This window comes from Stegodyphus dumicola, chromosome 10, assembly GCF_044657685.1.
Source record: "Stegodyphus dumicola isolate Sdum_Otavi_A_Nest chromosome 10, ASM4465768v1".
NCBI lineage: Eukaryota > Metazoa > Arthropoda > Arachnida > Araneae > Eresidae > Stegodyphus > Stegodyphus dumicola.
In genome coordinates, this window is record NC_140777.1 from 176,564,527 (window position 1) to 176,582,947 (window position 18,421).

Consider the following 18,421-nt stretch of genomic DNA (forward strand, 5'->3'; position numbering starts at 1 on the left):
TTTTTTTTTCAGAAGTATCATGCAAAAACCACGATTAATCCCACCGTGACCAGGCGGGTGAAAAAGTCATCTGGATTGGCATCATGTAGTACAAGAAGTTCTTTGCAGATGTCGATGTGCTTTCCCTTTTGTTGTGGTGTGAATGCATGAGGCACACACTTTTGTGATCTCCAAATCACCAGGTACAATCACCTGCAATGTTCCTTGCACAAGCCCTGTCGCTTCTTGCATCTCATTGAACATTATGTGCCTGCTTGCCATGATCAAATCTGACACGTCTGCCGCATTTGCTGCTGTATGCGATGTTGCTGGTCATCCCGCACTGACATCTTTGGCTTTGGTTTCCACTCCACTGCTGAACTTGGCCAACCAATGGTATCAGCCTTGAGGGTGCTTTGTTCCCGCACACTGACACCATACAATGATGGATCTCCCAACATTGTAGGCTTTTCTTCCATAGACATCCTGCTGTCTAATGCTGACCATTATAGTCACCTTCCATCATTGCCGTCCATGCTCTCAATGATAGCGGGAAAAGAGACGGGCGCTGACTTATAATGTTCGCCTGCGACCAGCAATATCTATGCATTTCGAGCAGCTCACGTCCCTTATGTCCATTTCACGTTTTCCCTGTTCCATAATAGTTTTGGTGTGAGAGCCATTGCGTCAATTATTTTTGTACCATCCATATAAAATATATAGACTTTTACATTTTCTAAGATATCTTCTAATGATTCACCAGGTGGAGTTTAAGATTAACCAAACCAGTTTAAGAAAATATTACATCAGGTCTTACTTAAATATGCTTTATTAATTGTACTACCTTGTCCTCCTAACCTTTAATCCTAAAAGAAAGTACTGCCTTCCAGGTGGAGAAAGGAAAAGAGTTAACTGGAGACTGGCTTTTGGCATAAGAGGCTGACTGATCAAAGTAATAATTACAAAGTAATAATCAGCAATTTTGCCCTAATAAATATAGTTTTCTGTTTATATAAAATGTATATAACATACATTGTGTGTTGTAAATAAACAAAAAAGATTAATCTGGGATTCATTATCTTTGTACAAGACATGACACTGGTCACAACTGGATCTTGTATTACTATTTAAAAAAAAAAAATAGGCCAAAAAAGCAACCTTAGTGTGTTGCAGATTTTGAAAAAAACTTTATCGATCTTGAAAGTAGTTCTTCAGGAGCACAAAAATTTTTCGCAAGCTTGAAGGAGCAACTGAAAACAATAGGCAACATAAGCAAACATAAATGTTGTATCATTTGTTGAGGAAAACAAAGACACATGAAAAACTAAGATATTAGAAATCTGAAAATGTTAGGAAGGAAAATAATTAACTAAACTGGATTGGAATTAATACCATTAACTAAAGAATAAAACTTGCATACATGTGAAAATAGCTTAAAAGAAATGTTGTTTATTAATTAAAAAAGCTTTATTGATAATTTTTGCAGAACTGAGGTCAAAATTGTGATTAAGTGTCCAATTATGATTTACTATGCATTATTTCTACTTTTGAAACATAAGATTAATATTCCTTTACACAGAATTTTAAATATGTCTTTTTTGTTTGGCCTGACATACGACAAAATACAATGATAAGATAAGCTATGAATTAAAATCAAGGGTTCATAAAATCAGAAAAGGGATTTGCAGGAATGAATTTTACTCAGAGGTGAGAAAATGATCTGAAAGTTAAACTTCCGGGGCGAGCATCTGAATGATTTTGTAACCTACGAAAGAATGAAATGGATTATAACCAGCAATTTCACAGCATAAATTAACCAGCAAAATTATTACTGGTTATTTCTCATACCAAAATATCTTTCTTGATAGATAGAGAAAAAAATTTAAAGGCTTTATCAATGATACAATACACTTAATGTATACAATACAATATACATAAGAGTAAAAAAGGATGCCATTTTTTTATTTTAGCAGAACAATTAAAAATTTAGCATAGGCAGGTGAGGGAAACAGACAGAAATGGTAAACAATAATGCTGAAATCAAATTAGTTGCAGATAACTAGGGAAGAAAAGGAATTATCAAATTCAATTTCAACAATGAACTGGATCAAGGATGTCAAACTCGCGGCCCGGCCAATATATCAGCAAATAATAATATATAATAATAAAATAACATATCGACGAAGAAAAAAATGAAATGTTTACTGCTAAGTAATTAACGATAATTTATTCAGTGTTGTTAGATTACTCACAGCGAGCTGACACACACACTACTTAAATTACAAATGCGTGTGAGTAGCTTGCGTTCAGCTACCTTCGGCTTTTGGGAAACACGTGAACTCAGAACTTGTACGCATCCCCCGATAGCCAAACTCGTGGTCTCAGTTTTCCAATCATAGTTTTGTACGATATATTGGTGCATGCACTTTGCTTTATTATTAATTATTACTTAATTCATATTGTTACGGATTTCATAGTTACTATTTAGTTAGTTTTTTTTATTTAGAATTGTAATTAGATTTGCTTCATGTTGCCTTAGCAACGCAGACGATTTTTGAAAAGAGCTGCGTTGGAAGGTTAAAAATAGAACAGCGCGTGCATTTAATACCTAATAAATAAATATCTCCTAATTGCTGTTGCCATCCCCAAAAATCCAGATATTTATAGATATTTCCAGTATATTCGAGAAATTAATTATAAAGCTTATAAAAGCCGAGAACAAACAACTCATCTCAGTAGTAGCTGTAGTTCTAGCGAACTGTTTGTTTACTTAATGCTGTGATTGATTTGTAGCGATTTCGCTGCGAGATAGAATTAGTTTCTCTGTTTTGAATTGATTTTTGCTAAACGTTTGACATTTTGTGATATTGTTAGAATATTTTTGAAGAAATATTTCAGCATTTTGATTTAACTCTTGTGGAAAGAATAAATTTTTGTTAACCTTTTAACGTTAACCGTGTTTATTCCAGTCCTTTGTATTCAGTATGTCTATATCAAAACCAAGTGGTAGTAAAATTAAACGAAAAATCGCTGACGAACATAGAATATTCCAAGTAAAATGGGAATTAGAATATTTTTGCTGTGAAATAAAAGATAAAATAATCTGCTTGATATGTAATAATACTATTAATGTACCAAAGTTATATAATATTAAACGTCATTACGAACAACACAAATCGAAATATAACAATTATGAAGGATTAATGAGAGAAGAAAAGTTGAAAGAGCTCAAGTTAGGAGTGAAAAAGCAACAGTCCATGTTTAGTAAAGTATTGCAAGAAGGTGAAGTGGCGGTACACTCAAGCTACGTCCTGTCCGAGTTGATAGCTAAACATTTGAAGCCTTTTACTGGCAGTGATTTCATCAAGGAATGCCTAATGAAAGCTGGAGAAATTGTTTGTCCTGGAAATGTGAAGGCTTTTCAATCAATTTCATTGTCTCAAAATACAGTTGCGGAAAGAGTTACTGATTTAGCCGCGAATTTAAGTGATCAGATCAAAGCAAAATCATCTAGTTTCGAAAGTTTCTCCATTGCCTGTGACGAGAGCACGGACATTAGTGACAAAGCTCAATTAGCAGTGTTTCTTCGTTCTTGTGACAAGAATTTTAACATTTTTGAGGAATTACTGGAACTAATACCGATGCCTGGTACTACCACAGGAGAAGATATATTTACTTGTGTTTTTGGACTTCTGAAGAAATACAATTTACCTTTGGCAAAATTAAATTCTGTAGCTACAGATGGTGCTCCATCAATGACCGGAAAAAACAAGGGCTTCGTAGCATTACTAAGAAAAAAACTTGGTGAAATTCACGGTTCAAACATTCATCATATGCATTGTATTATACATCAAGAAGTTCTATGCACGAAAGTAATAAATATGGAGAATGTTTTGTCATATATAAAAAAAGTTATAAATTTTATAAGATCTCGAGGTTTAAATCAGCGTCAATTCACTGCTTTCTTAAGTGAGTTAGATAGTGAATATTCGGGTTTGTCCTTGTATACCGAGGTACGTTGGTTATCTTGCTCCAAGATTCTCAAACAATTCTGGGATTTGAAAGAAGAAATATGTCAGTTTTTAAAAACGAAAAATCAAGACGCAAGTTTGTTTTACGATCCAATATGGATACAAGATTTATCTTTCTTGGTTGATATAACCAAACACTTAATTTAAATTTATCGTTACAAGGAAAAGATCATATCATTACGAACATGTTTGACATAATTAAAGCATTCAAATGTCAACTAGTTCTTTGGGAAAAACAACTTAAAAATGAAGATTTGACGCACTTCCCGATGTGCAGCATGAACAAATCAAGTTTAGATAATACTTGTTCGTATCAAAAATATGCAGAAAAAATTGCAAATTTAACAACTGAATTTGAAACGAGGTTTAATGATTTTAGTTCCCTCGAAGACAATTTTTTTTTTGTTTTCTCCGAATTTCTCAATAAGTATTGACTCAGTACCCAGCCATACGCAAATGGAGGTGATCGAGATTCAATGCAACTCAAATTTGAAAGCAAAATTCATTGAAGTGGGCGTGCCTGAATTTTACAAATATTTACCAGCCAGGTTTGAGAATACTCGAAAATTCGCATATGAAATTATTTCCATGTTTGGTAGCACTTATCGTTGCGAGCACTTATTTTCAGTCATGAAAGGTAATAAGTCTCCTATTAGAAACCGTATTAATGATGCTCACCTTGGGTCAGCATTGAAAGTTATCACTGAAAACAAAATTTCTCCTGAAATAGGAAAGATAATAGCAGAGAAGAGATGTCAAGTATCAGGACGTAAACATTACATTTTTCTTGTTCTTTTCTATATAAATATATATATATGTGTTTATTATTGTATTATTCGAAATAAATCTATGTTTCTATGAATATTGATTTTTTTTTTTGCGGCCCGCCTAAAGTTAAACCTTGTTTGTCTGGCCCAAGCGTACCTATGAGTTTGACATCCCTGAACTGGATAATTAGCTCAATCACACTCATATCATATAAACACCTTCAAAAAAATCTTCTTTATTACAATCAAAAAATGAGAACATGTCATCAATATAGTGAATACAGAGCTGAAAAGATAGTTTTTGAAATAATTTGAACTCAAAATAATGCACGTAAATGTTAGAAAATACTGGACTGAGATATAAGGTATTAATTCACTCCTTTCTGCATGCCTTTGTGTGTCAGTAGCACACTCGGCGTGTACTCGAGAGGTGCAGGTTCGAGTTCCAGAGAGGGCATTGCACATTTTTCAGCTCTCCTGCTTCAAAACAATCTAATGATTTTATGGTGGTGACTGAACTCAAAGGTGGTGGACGATGATTCGTCACCACCACAATTTGGCGAATGGGTCCCCTAAGAGTAAGTAGTGATAAAGATATTCTGTATTTATATTTTGACGGAACTAAATAAGGAATAGTTCAGTCATTAAAATCTGAATGTTTTATAAAATTACTTTGAAAAATAAAATAATAACTGTTTTAAATAAGATACAGTAACATGCTGAACAAGTATTAATTTAGAAGTTAAATTTAATTGCTATGAAAATTTGAAAATATAACGTTGATTTTTGTTGTTTGACTTCTAATTTAATAACTGTTTTATTGCACTTATTATGCAAACATATAAATGAAAAATACACAAACAAATTTTGTCCATTTTTAAAATTTATTTTTGAACAATGTAACAGTTTCGATGCTATAATAATGAAATAATGTTGAAATAAAAGCGAACACAAATTTATTTCCAAAAATATTTTTTCTTTCAACAGTGATATAATTAAGGAATTAACAACAGCATAAAAATATAAAAATAGATTAATAAGTATATACATATATAATGAAGTGATATTTTTTTGATACAGACATATTTAGCGACAATAAAGAATATGTCCAGTTCAATGCACGCTTAAAATCTGAGATGCAAGAAAAGATTTTGAGGATTGCAATGCAACAGAAGAACTAACATAACCTGCTTCAACACAAATCATATTCTTCCATTCATCATCGTCAAAATCTGTCATAGATTTTGCATTTTCTATCCAAGGATTCCAAATGACTATTAAAAAAATTAGTCAGAGTAATATATTTATAGAATATTACAGAAAATGTAAGCATAAAAATATTTCTTACCTGTATCAGGAAGATTAAATTTTTCAATACTTCCTTCACGATCACCAGACAGATTCTTTATTTTGTGCACCACAGAAGTATTTTTATAAATTCTAAAATAAATATATTGAAAAATAAGTTTACACATATACTAGTTTAGTGATTGCACAACATGCTCAGTAAGAAATATAAGTAGTACTAACCGATCGGTGAATTCAGAAACTGTGACTTCTTCTCGATCTTCAATAAATTCTTTACCATTTCTGACCTAACATACATAGCAAAAAGTTACAAAATTGTGGACTAAGGCAACAATGCAAATGACTAAAGGATTAAATTGAAAAATAAAATGCAAATCATATCCCATTTAGCTCAGCTAAGCCTTTTTTTTTTTTTGTTAAGGGTGCAATCTTTAATACTTTTTAATGAAATTTGTTTTAAAATTTATTTGCAAATGTTTTTAAGTTTCCTTTTTGCATTAAAAGTCCTGAATATTTATTAAAAAGAAATTTAAAAGCTTATATCAGTATATAATGCTGACTGGTTACAACTACATTATATTTAGGAGAATCATGTAACACTAAGTTAAGCAAATGGCTTTTAATGATAAGAATTAAGTAGATAATTTTAGATGCTAAGATGATGATCTTTAATGCTGCATTTCAGAGCATTTTAAAGAAAACCATTTTCCAAATATTTGCATTGGCTCATATGCATGCAGCAATTTCTTACTGAATACAACATGTACTTACCTATACCTTTACTCTCCAGATTTGACCCCTGTTAATAATTATGTAGATAATTTTTAATACCCTATTTCACAGCAAAATAATAATAATAATAATAAAAAAACTATTCCAAATACACCACATTACAAAAAGATGTTTTTTTTTTCACATTCACAAATATGCATAAGACAAATTTTGCTGAAACGAGGATGTGTACAAAACCCTTTCTCTATTCTCTAAACCAGCTCTTGTGCAATTTCTGTCTTTAACAAAAATTAAACTTCCAAAGAATTGCACCATTTGCTTTTAGAGCACAAAACCCAGATTAGAATTTACAAGTCTTTTTCTATTCTGATTACGTCAGTGTTTGCACTAATGTAGAAGAAATGCATACATCACTATAAATTGTATGATTTTCTGTTACAAAAATACAGCCGCAATATTTAATATCCGTTAAGTGTATAAATCAGTCATGGCCAAACTACGGCTCTCCGACATCTTAACTGCAGCTCAGGTGACACTTGCAGTCCTTTGGCCTTTTGCAGGTTAATCATATTTGAGGCAGTTTTTTCTTTTTGTAGTAATTCCTTTTGCTTCACAAGAATCATGATCCAATGTCTTGGAAAATTTGCTATTCTTGTGGAGTATCACTTTCATTCAATCCTTGAATGGTTTGGGTAACTGCTGAAGAAACCTACTTCAAAGAGGAAAATCACTTCCAGGAAGGGGCTCTTTCAGTTTGGGGAATAGTTTGAAATTTGAGGACTGTATGGTTGCAGAGGTAAACTTCCCTGCTGATACTTCCCTTCAAAATCCATTTCCTATCCCTAATCAAGTCAGGCAATGTTTTATGGAATTTTTCCACAATTTCTGCAACCATTCACAGAAATAACTTCTTAATAATCCTAGGTAGAGATCTGGATTTATTTCACCAGTGGTTGAACATCTTAGAAATTTTCAAGTCGCAGGAAAAACGGATTTCTCTACTGGATCTTTAATGCCAGCCAAAATTTCTAATTCATGTTTTGTCAGTTGCCATTATTTGAGAAAGAAATCCTTCACCTTCATCAGCTATTCTTCGTTTCAATAATGTTGCATCAAGCAATGAGAAATAAACCAGACACAAGCTATTCCCTGCAACAAAGGTTCTGTCAAAATGCAGCATACTCATACTAGTGCTGGTTAAATCACTTTATTTACCTTCTGATATTTTCTCATATGTTGCTTCATGAACTTTTTTCTCTCTTGCTCAGTACAAATATCGCAATAGGTTAGGACTGGCTAGGCATTTTGCCACTGGGAACTTCTAAAAATTGTTGTTCCTTAAGTATGCTGTTCAGTGCAGGTCCCGGCTGTGGCCACTACACTTCGTGTTGATACTTAATTTGCTGATGTTTTTGTTAGCACAGTAGCCCAACATAAAATTGTAGTATGATCCACTACCTGATCACTACAAATATAACACAGTTTAATGTGAAATTCTGTTGGACATTAACCCCGTAAATTTCGAATAACAAGTGTGATCTCTATCTTCTAAAATCGCAGTACCCTTACATGCTGACAGACTCCATTACAGATTTATTTTCTGTACTAAGTTGTATCAGGCTTCACTGTCAGGCTGAAGGTTAAATAAAAAAAAGTATTTATTTAAAATTTTCTTTTGGGTTATTTTACTTTGAAATTTAAAACAAGATGATAAGTCATTTGCCTACTTTTATTGGTCCAACCATTTAATACTTCGAACAGGGTGGATTTGAACATTTATATGACAAGAGCTCAGGAATAAATTATCAGATAGTCTGTTATGTCAGAATGGGGCTTAGGCAGATAGCCCTCAAGTGCTTTTCCATAACCAAATAAACCAAACCAAAGCATTATTTATCTACATTTGATGAAAATTTCAGAAATAAAATAAATGGTACCTTGTCTATGTAAGTGCAATCTTTTAAACCAGTGACTTTACATAATGTCACATCTGGAACAGAGAAATAAGTATGCAAGAGGAATGTGAAAGAAAATGATGAATCACCTGAAAATATAAAATATAGTATAAATATATATAAATTTATAACATATATAATTTAAAAGACAATTTTTAATACACAACAAAATAAATTAACATTACAAATGTGTTCACATTCACATCATATCATATTCATTGCTCTATGTTTATAAATGCAGAACCAATTTACAGTATGATTAATATTTTCATTATGTCTTATCTACTATGACGTGTATATAAGTCACAATATGTTAAACATCATCTTTAAAATACAATATTAATATGTTTGATAATCAATATTTTGGAAATGATTAATATAATAAATAATACTCCAACACAAAACGCTCCACACTACTGAAATTTTTTCAGTGATTTCTTACAAAAATCATTCAGAAAGTAACAAACATTTTAATCAAGGAAAATGCACACTATGGATCAGAATCGTCAAAAGACAGTAATTTTAGACTATTCACCTATAAAGAAAATGCCAAGAAAATACAAGCAATAATTTTTATTAGGCAAAAGACTGGTTCCTGAGGAAGGATTTATATTTTTATCTTTGAAAATGAGAGTTTTATTCGACATCTATGCCAATATGTGTTTGCTTTTGCCTAATTTTAGATTTTACACTGGTATTTTTCTATTCCAAAAACAATTATTAATACAAACTTCTGAGTTTATGTCTTATACATCTCACACAGATCCATAAAAAACAAAAGACTGCATGGACAGCATACAAGCAGAATGCTCCATAGAAATTTCAGCAATCAACAGATTCTAAATAAACTGTACAGTAGTCTCGCAAACATCATCTGAGAGGGTTATGAGTTACTAACAATACTGAGTTTTCAGGAAAAAAGATTAGCTATTTACAACCCATAATATTTTACTACATATTACTCTAATAAAAGTTCTAGCACAATACAAAATACAGAAAAGTACAATATATACTAAAGTAATTGTTAAAATTAAAAAAGAAAAAAAAAACGAAGACATGATTAGTTCTTTCTAGGAAAAAAAAATCTTTTGATGCTAGACTATCTCTTACATTCATTTTTCTTTCGAACAATTATACCACATAAGCGAGAGAATCAAATGCCCACAGTAGGTGCACCTTGCTCCTCTCATTAACAAGACATCTATTTCTTCAGTGGTCTTTTGTCCCTTTCATCTCTTTTTCTTCTGATTCACTTTTATTTTTATCCTCATTCTCTTCTACTAGTGCAACTCTTTTATCTTCTCCTAAAAATTTAGTTTTTATCCTGCTCAACCCATTCTCCAACATCAACATCTGTAACTTCCTCACAATTTGGAATTTTCTTCAACTACTTCACAATATTCTGTTTCTTCTCTGCTTTTTTAAAACTTATTTCCTGAATGATTCAGAAACTTTTTCCATGAATTTATATGTTTGACTCAATTCCAAGCTTTACAAATCCATCCCATTATGGTTCCCATATCTGTTTTCTTTAGTTTATTGATCATGTCACACCCTTCCTCAGTGGCTAAGACAACAGATAAAAGAAGTTTACGTTTTTAGCTCTTATTTAATGCTTTCAAAATGTCCTAGTCTAATGATTGACAAAGTACATAAGTATGGAGAAAAATGACTCTTATATTTGTGTTTCTGTTATACATCAGGATTGGAGAAGGCATTATTGAGAATAGGAGAGTTTTCCGTAGCTGATTTTTCGATTTTAGAAACTTTTTAACCAAGGAAATAAATTACTGATAAAACCAATCTTAAAAAATGGCTCCATTCATCTATGTATTTCACCGATTCCTATACCAAAAGGCAGGTCAAAGAAAGCATAAATTTCATTTTCACAATTTTTTACATTTTTAAACAACAAGGGATTTTCCCCATTTATTTATCAGTGCTAGTTTCAGCTCATTATTGTAGGCAGCATGTTAATACTGTTTAACTCTCTCCCCACTGCTTTTATAGTTGGTGATATTTTTTTTCTTTTTGGGATGCAAATGTTTGAAGGCTCATTACAGTTATAAATTTGATCTCCAGACAGGTCCTCCTTTCCAATTAGACAAAGGAAATTTTATTTGAATTTATGAATGATTTTCAAGTCAGACAGTTTTTTTTTTTTTTTCACAACATTTGTCTGATGTCCTAATACTTCCTGGGTGTTTTCGTGGTTTTCTCCATGTGTAAAGTGTATATGGGCCAGTTTCCCTTAGAAAGTCCTCCACGAAGGCATCCCTCATCTTAGGCAGATAGCCCTCGAGGCTTTGTCATAATCACACACACACACACACCTAATACTTCCTCCACTTGTTGAACCAACCACTGTTCTTAAAATCCCTAATGGAACCTAATGGCTTTCTCTTGCAAAATGGACCCAGAAAATCAGTGTTTCTTTTCTTTCTTTCTTTTTTTTTTTTTTTTTTTCTATTTGCTGCCAAAATCACAAATAAGCAACTCACTCACTATCACATACTCACCAAAGCTTAATGGTTGGAATCTCAAGATTTAGCATCCATCTTCAGCTACTGTCAATCTCTTAAAATGGTTTTTCCAACAAATAGATTTTTAACTATATGCATTCCAATGTAAACAATACAAACTTCCATGTCTTATCAGATATGTGAATCAAGAACTGCCAAAGTAACCACTAGAACCCAGTTAAATAAATTCTATCAAAAACAACGGGCAAACTTTTGAAGGAGAGAAATAATACAGGTGGATTTAATACTCAATTTTATTTTTCCGTTGTTAATGAAGATCAAGATATAGCTGTTTTTTAAAATGCATACTGTGTATATGTATTTAATTATGGCAAAGCACACTAGGTCTATCTGCCTAAGGGAAGGGATGCCTAAGGGAAGGGATCTGCTTAAGGGAAGGACTTTCTAAGGGAAACTGGCTTGTATACATGTTACACATGGGGAAAACCACAAAAACGCCCATGCAGCCAGCCTGTTCGTGGGATTCGAACCTCGGACCGAACTATCAGTGTTCAGTGACTTTACTGCTCGGCCGCTGGTGGGCTTAAAATGCATATTAATAGCATTATTAAACAAAACATAAATATTCCACATTTTCAGTGGTAGGATCAAAAAAATTTCTTTTCTTAATATAAAACAAATTTATTATTATGATTTTTAAGAATAAATACATTAAAAATAATATACACAGATTCAGATGAAAGAAATTCCACTAATAAATTACCTGTATTTGTAATTACAACATCCATTTTTAGTTGTGTTTCGCTGATGAGAGACAAAGTATACTCAAACCTAAACCTGCACATAAATGTACATGAATTAATTTCCAGCAATTAAAATGTAACATCCAGCAATGTACTTTGAAATTTAAAATGCACATTCAATTCTTTAAAGAATGCTCACAGGTGTGTAAAGGAATAAATGTATGTTAAAATGAATTTTTTGCAAAATTATTATTCCTTGTGATGTTTATATTTACTTTAGATTAATAATTACTATAAAGTTTGGGAAAATGATAAAATTCTTCATCTATGAAAACAAAGAGTGACTGTACATTTGTCTTTCACATAGATCTACAGTTTTATTCTGATTTTAATGAAACTTGGCACACTTGACCTTCAAAACGAGAGGAAAATTGCTGTCTATGTAAGATTTCTCAAAAGTCATCCCACAGGATCTGCTCTCTTTATATACATATATTTTACATTAATTTAATGAAATTTTTATTATAAACACAAGCTATTTAAATTAAAAGCTTGTGTTGACACTCTGCAAAGCATAAGATATTTACATTTGAAATTTAATCAGAAAACTCACTTATCAAAAGAAGTCTGTTGCCCCACGGGAGAATGATATATATTTTTTTGTTGTTCAAATTTAATAAACAAACTCAGGGATTTTGAGAAAAGTGTTGCAGCTGCCAAAATTAAAATATTTGAAAGTGAGTTATCTTTTAATAAAGCCATACCTGCCAACCTCTAAAGATAAAAATTCAGAACATTTCTCCCCCAAATTCAGATTTCTCCAAAATTCAGAAGAACATGAAGAATTAATATCATGCTTTGATATTAAAAAAAATAACAATTTATACAAATAGAAAAAAGAAAATTGTACTTACATTAGTAAATCTCAATTAAGTAGTAACAAAAAAAATTATTAGGAAACATAAAACAAGAACTTAATGTTACACAAACAAAAAAAAAAAAAAAAAAAAAAAAAAAAAATATTGCAATGAATTTAGAGTGCATTTTTTAGCTTTAGCCAAAAATTCTTTGGAAAATTTCCTGTCATAACAATTAGTTTCCTTATAATGTAAGGATCTTAAGTTTTACTAACGTTTATTTTATTTTAAATCTTTACTATCACTTCTTATTTTCTACTTCCGGCCAGAATTATAAGCGTGAAGGTTTTTATACAAAGTTTGTCTGGCGAACGCCAAGTATTTAAGTGTGGCCTTTTTGCCAAGCGAAAGAGAGGAAGCAGTGAGTTCGAAGCAGGCCGCTTACCTTAGAAGTTACGCAGTTGCTATTTGCCTTCCAAGCCAGAGGTTTTAATCCTCTTGATAAATTAAACGTATTGTAGTGTTCACAGTCTCTGTGCTACATACGCTTCCTGTTATTATAAGGCCAATCTTACACGTGTATTATTCTAAAGTTAAATTAGAGTTTAGTTTTATTTTGATATCTTTTACGTTAGACCCCGAGTGGAGGGTCATTGTATTCCGAAGTACGGAAGTCATTGTATATAAAGAAAAATAAAGGGTTTTGTATACCCTTCGTCTGTATCCTGTCTACTTACTACAATTAGTGAACATAGCTTTAGTAAGCTCTCTGTTCTTAGTCAGGTCCTTGTATGTTTCCGAAGAAGGTTAGAAGAAACATTGAACCTGATAGTGGCGCCCGACGAAGAATAACCATGGTCGAATTTCAAGAAGAACCTGTGCTGCCTGCAGAAACGGCTCAGAATCCAGAAATGCCAGCTGCCGCCCTGGAAGGATTTGGGTACATCGTCCAGACCATGCGCGCTTCGATGAAACCAGAAGCAACGTTTAATGGAAACTCACCGGTAACCAGTTTTTTGGAAAAATTGGATGACCACTTCATGCTCTACCCCGTGCACGAGTTTAAAAAAGTTACCTTAGCTACCAGCGCTTTGAGGGGCCAAGCGCTTAACTGGTTCAAATGTATCGGCAGAAGTCTCTTGGGTCAAGCAGGAAGTCCCACCTATACTTATGAAAATTTCAAGACTGCCCTACTAAAAGCCTTCCCTGTTGTAAGGGATCGTGCGAAATTAGAAACGGAACTTTTTAGCATATATCAACAAAGAATCGAAAACCTGTCGAGCTTTATTTTAAGAAAAATTCACGTTTTCAAACTCTTGTATGGAAACCGTCCGGATCCTGAAATAATTCAAGTGATTTTGCCGAGGTTACTACCCCAAGTGCAAGACTTTATTGAATTAAGAAATCCCACTACACTGGAAAAGTTATTTGAGCTAGCAATCCAGTTTGAAAGTAGAAGAATGGCGGACGTCGAAAGAAGACGCCAATATCAACAGCGAAACCAATTTGGTACGCCAAGACTACAACAAACTCAAGCATACGGCTACGGAGAAAAAGCGAATCAGTGGGCAAGGAAACCCGAGCATTCAAAAACAGCCGGCGAACGTCGACAGTTTCAATAGCAACCCAGGAAAAAGTCTCAAGGCCAGGGGAAAAAGAAGGAAAGCACGGAAAGGAAAAATAATTTAAACTAAAACGGATTTCTGCTGACGAGAGGGTGCGGAAATCCGAAGGCCACGAAAACCCCTCTTCCTTCAAGTTAAATACAGTAATGGTGAAAAATTTGACTCTTCCGAAGATTGAAGTGTTGGTAAATAATATCCCGGCCACCACACTCCTGGATACCGGCGCGCAGTGTTCCTGTGTGGCAGAAGTCTTTTTTAGAAAGTATTTTCGCAAATACCGCATATATAATGCGGATAATACGACAGTATTAGCGGCGCAAGGAAAAGAATGTAAGTGCGTAGGTAAAGTACCTTTATATATCCGTATCAAGGACGAACAAGTAAAGGTGATGTTTTTTATAGTAAAGAATTTGCAAGCACATTTAATCCTAGGAATAGACTTTCTTTCAGATGCACAAGCTACACTGGATTTTAATGAAGCGTCCCTTAGGCTGACAATGAAACCAGTGCGTGTAGAAAAGGTTGAACCGCCAAGGTTAAATCTTGACCACCTGCCTAATGACGAGCAAGATAGAATCCGACAAGTGGTAAGTGAATTTGCTTCCTTATTTAGTGATATTCCAGGATTTACTCAGGTTACTAACCATAGTATTGACACCGGAGATGCATTGCCGGTTCGTCAAAAACCATACCGGTATGATAAGAATAAGGAAAAAATTATAGAATGGCATATTACCGATATGCTACGTAAAAAGATCATAATGCCCATCTCAAGTAGTTATGCTAGCCCGGTGGTTTTATGTAAGAAAAATAATGATTATCCTTTGGAGCATCCAAAAAGGTGGAGATTCGCTATTGATTACCGTAAATTAAATTCCATAACGAAATATCCGGTATATCCGTTACCGATCATAGAAGAAATTTTAAGGAACATAAAATCAACCAAATTTATGACGACTTTAGACTTAACGAATGGTTATTTTCAAATAGGGGTCAGGCCTGAGGACGTGCCTAAGACTGCTTTTATAACCAAGTCTGGCAGTTATGCATTTTTGCGTATGCCGTTTGGCCTTTCTGGGGCCCCCGCAACATTTCAGCAATGAATGGACATTGTGTTAAGACCTGTTCTTGGAAAGTCCACATTTATCTATTTAGATGATATCATTATTACTAGTGATAATCTCGACCAACATATACAGGATTTAAGACAGGTGTTTTCTTTATTAAATGAGGCCGGTCTAAAAGTTAATGTCGAAACGTGCAAATTTGCAGCCCCTGAATTAAAATATTTAGGTTACAAAATATCGCAAAAAGGGATCGTGACAGATGAATCAAAAATAATTGCTGTACAAAAGTATCCGACTCCAAACACGGCAAAGAAGCTCTCTTCTTTTCTAGGACTTTGTTCATATTATAGGTCCTTTATAAAAGAGTTTGCGGCTATCGCTGAGCCATTGTTAAAATTAAAAAGGAAAAAGGCAAGATTCTCGTGGACGGCTGAAGCCAATAGTGCTTTCGAAAAATTAAAACAAGCATTAACGCAAGCCCCTGTGTTGAAATTTCCTGAAAAGGATGAAAATTTAGAAATTTCAGCGGATGCTTCGGATTATGCGGTAGGAGCGGTACTTTCGCAAAATCAGCAGCCCGCGGCATTTTTTAGCCGAACTTTAAATCAAACACAAAGAAACTATTCCGCGACCGAGAGAGAGGCACTTGCAGTTCTGTTAGCAGTGGAAAAGTTCCGAGTCTATTTTGGAAAGGCGCCGATAACAGTATATTCTGATCATGCGGCGGTAACTAGATTGTACTCAGGGAAAAATTTATCCCCAAGGTTAATAAGATGGGCACTCAAGCTGCAAGAATATAATCTGGTAATCAAGCATACCCCCGGAAAGGAAAATATCGTAGCAGATGCCCTATCACGAATTAAATTAGACGAACAGGGTAATACCGTAAAAGTTGCAATGCTTACAACGTGTACAATAAATTCCCGAGAAACTGTAATAACCGAACTGGGTAAGGATCCTGAGTTTGGAAGTATTTATGAGTATTTGAAGGATCCTGAAAATTTTAGCCACCAAGATATTGTGGCGATAAGAAATAGGGCGGCCCATTACGAACTAATAGATGGTCTATTATTCTACACAAAAACTACGAATTCCAACAACGAATTTCGACCTGTTATCCCAGCTAGTCTTAGATTAAATATCCTGCAAGAGCTCCATGACAGCCCTTTAGCTTCTCATGCTGGTATTCGAAAAACTATCCAACGCGTACGCGAGGCAGTCTACTTTCCTGAACTGCAAAAGTTAACAAGGGCGTATGTCCAGTCCTGCACAACATGTCAAGCCGTTAATTATATTAATTTCCACCCGGCCGGGTTTCTAAATAGTATTAAATCCGAATTTCCAAATGAAATAATTGGCATCGATTTATTGGGCCCTTTCCCAAAAAGTCAGTTAAATAAAAGTCGCTATCTCCTTGTTATGGTTGATCATTTTAGTAAATGGACCGAAATTGTTCCCTTAAAACGAGCCTCCGCGAAATTAGTTACTGATTCTATTTTAAATAAATATATTTTAAAATACGGGGCGCCCCTAAAAGTTATATCGGATAATGGTCCTCAATTTGTAAGTAATATATTTGAAGACATGTGCCAAAAACTGGGCATACGTCATTTAAAAATGGTCCCGTATCGGCCGCAATCAAATATAGCGGAACGGGTCAACAGAAATATAGTGAAAATTATCCGTAGTTATGTTAAAAATTTTCATAAAAGCTGGGATAACTATGTCAATGAATTTGCTTTCGCCCTTAGGACCGCAAAACATGATACAACGGGAAAAACTCCTGCTGAGTTATTTCTAGGCAGAAAGATTATAACACCGTTAGATAAATTATTTTATGTGCAACAAAGAGCCCCAGAATTTAAAATGGGTGATATAGAAAAACTAATAAAAGAAGCAAAAAAGAATACGGAAGTAGCACAAAGAAAACAGAAGTTATATTACGATCTGAAACGACGGGGAGTAACTTATAAAGTAGGGGATGAAGTACTAAAAATTAAGCATTCACTTTCTTCAGCACCAGAAGATAAAACTGCCAAATTTTTTCCACGATTTGAAGGACCATATGTTATAGAAAAAATAACTCACGCTGTTGTAGTGTTAAAGGCCAGAAATGGTGAAACTTGTTCCGCAAATATTGATCAAATTAAGCCCTACTTCGATCGTAATAAAATGCAAATCTTTTCGGATCTTTTGCAGGATCCAGCACGGCAGACACCGCAGGTACAAGTTCCAGAGGTGGGAAAACGACAAGTACAAGGGCAAGCCAATGAGAGACAGAAGCAAGTGAAAAGGAAATTGCCCCGCGGAAAAATTGAAGGTAAAAAGAAAAAGAAGCCGTTCCACCGTCCAGAAAACAGAGTTCACGAACACCCCCAGAATGAAGAAGGGAGAAGGACGACGTACGTGAAGAGGACCAGGAGAAAGGACGGCAACTATAACCCGGCTTTAAAACGGAGGATCGACTCATCCGACAGAACTCTCCGCAGCAAAAGTCGCCGAACTGCGGAAGGGCCATCAGCGGCGGAGGAAAAAGTACAAGAAAAATTTGAACGGCCAACAACGAGGTCCAAGCAGGATCACGACAGAAGTTTCCCGGTTTCGCCAAGAACAGCTGCCTTCAAACGGCCAAGACCACAAGCAGAGGGGAAAAGGAAGGTGTTCAAGGGTGGCCGTACTGGTGAAAAACGGAAGCTTCCAGAGGAAAGCACTGAAGGGTGAGCCCGTACAAGAAGGAGGATAAACCAGGCTACGGTCTGCAGTACCTTTAAAGACTGGGCCCAGAAAAGGATGTCCGAATATTACAAAGATAAGTAAAATTTTATGTTACGTTGCAAACTTAAGTTAATCTTTCATTCTTACTGCGAGTGGCAG

General features: G+C 34.2%; 1 protein-coding gene across 1 annotated transcript in view; it reads right to left on the reverse strand.

Moving 5' to 3' along the window:
• Positions 1 to 1,914: 1,914 nt before the first annotated feature.
• LOC118205093 (uncharacterized) overlaps positions 1,915 to 18,421 on the reverse strand; it is a 44,078-nt gene continuing 27,571 nt past the window's right edge. The window contains exons 6-10 of the mRNA XM_085825917.1: positions 12,019 to 12,092; positions 8,755 to 8,861; positions 6,308 to 6,372; positions 6,126 to 6,217; positions 1,915 to 6,051 (exon numbers count right to left, since the gene is read on the reverse strand). Of these exons, the coding sequence (XP_085682043.1) occupies positions 5,891 to 6,051; positions 6,126 to 6,217; positions 6,308 to 6,372; positions 8,755 to 8,861; positions 12,019 to 12,092 (499 nt within the window). The 3' untranslated portion in view covers positions 1,915 to 5,890. The remainder of the gene's footprint in view (positions 6,052 to 6,125; positions 6,218 to 6,307; positions 6,373 to 8,754; positions 8,862 to 12,018; positions 12,093 to 18,421) is intronic.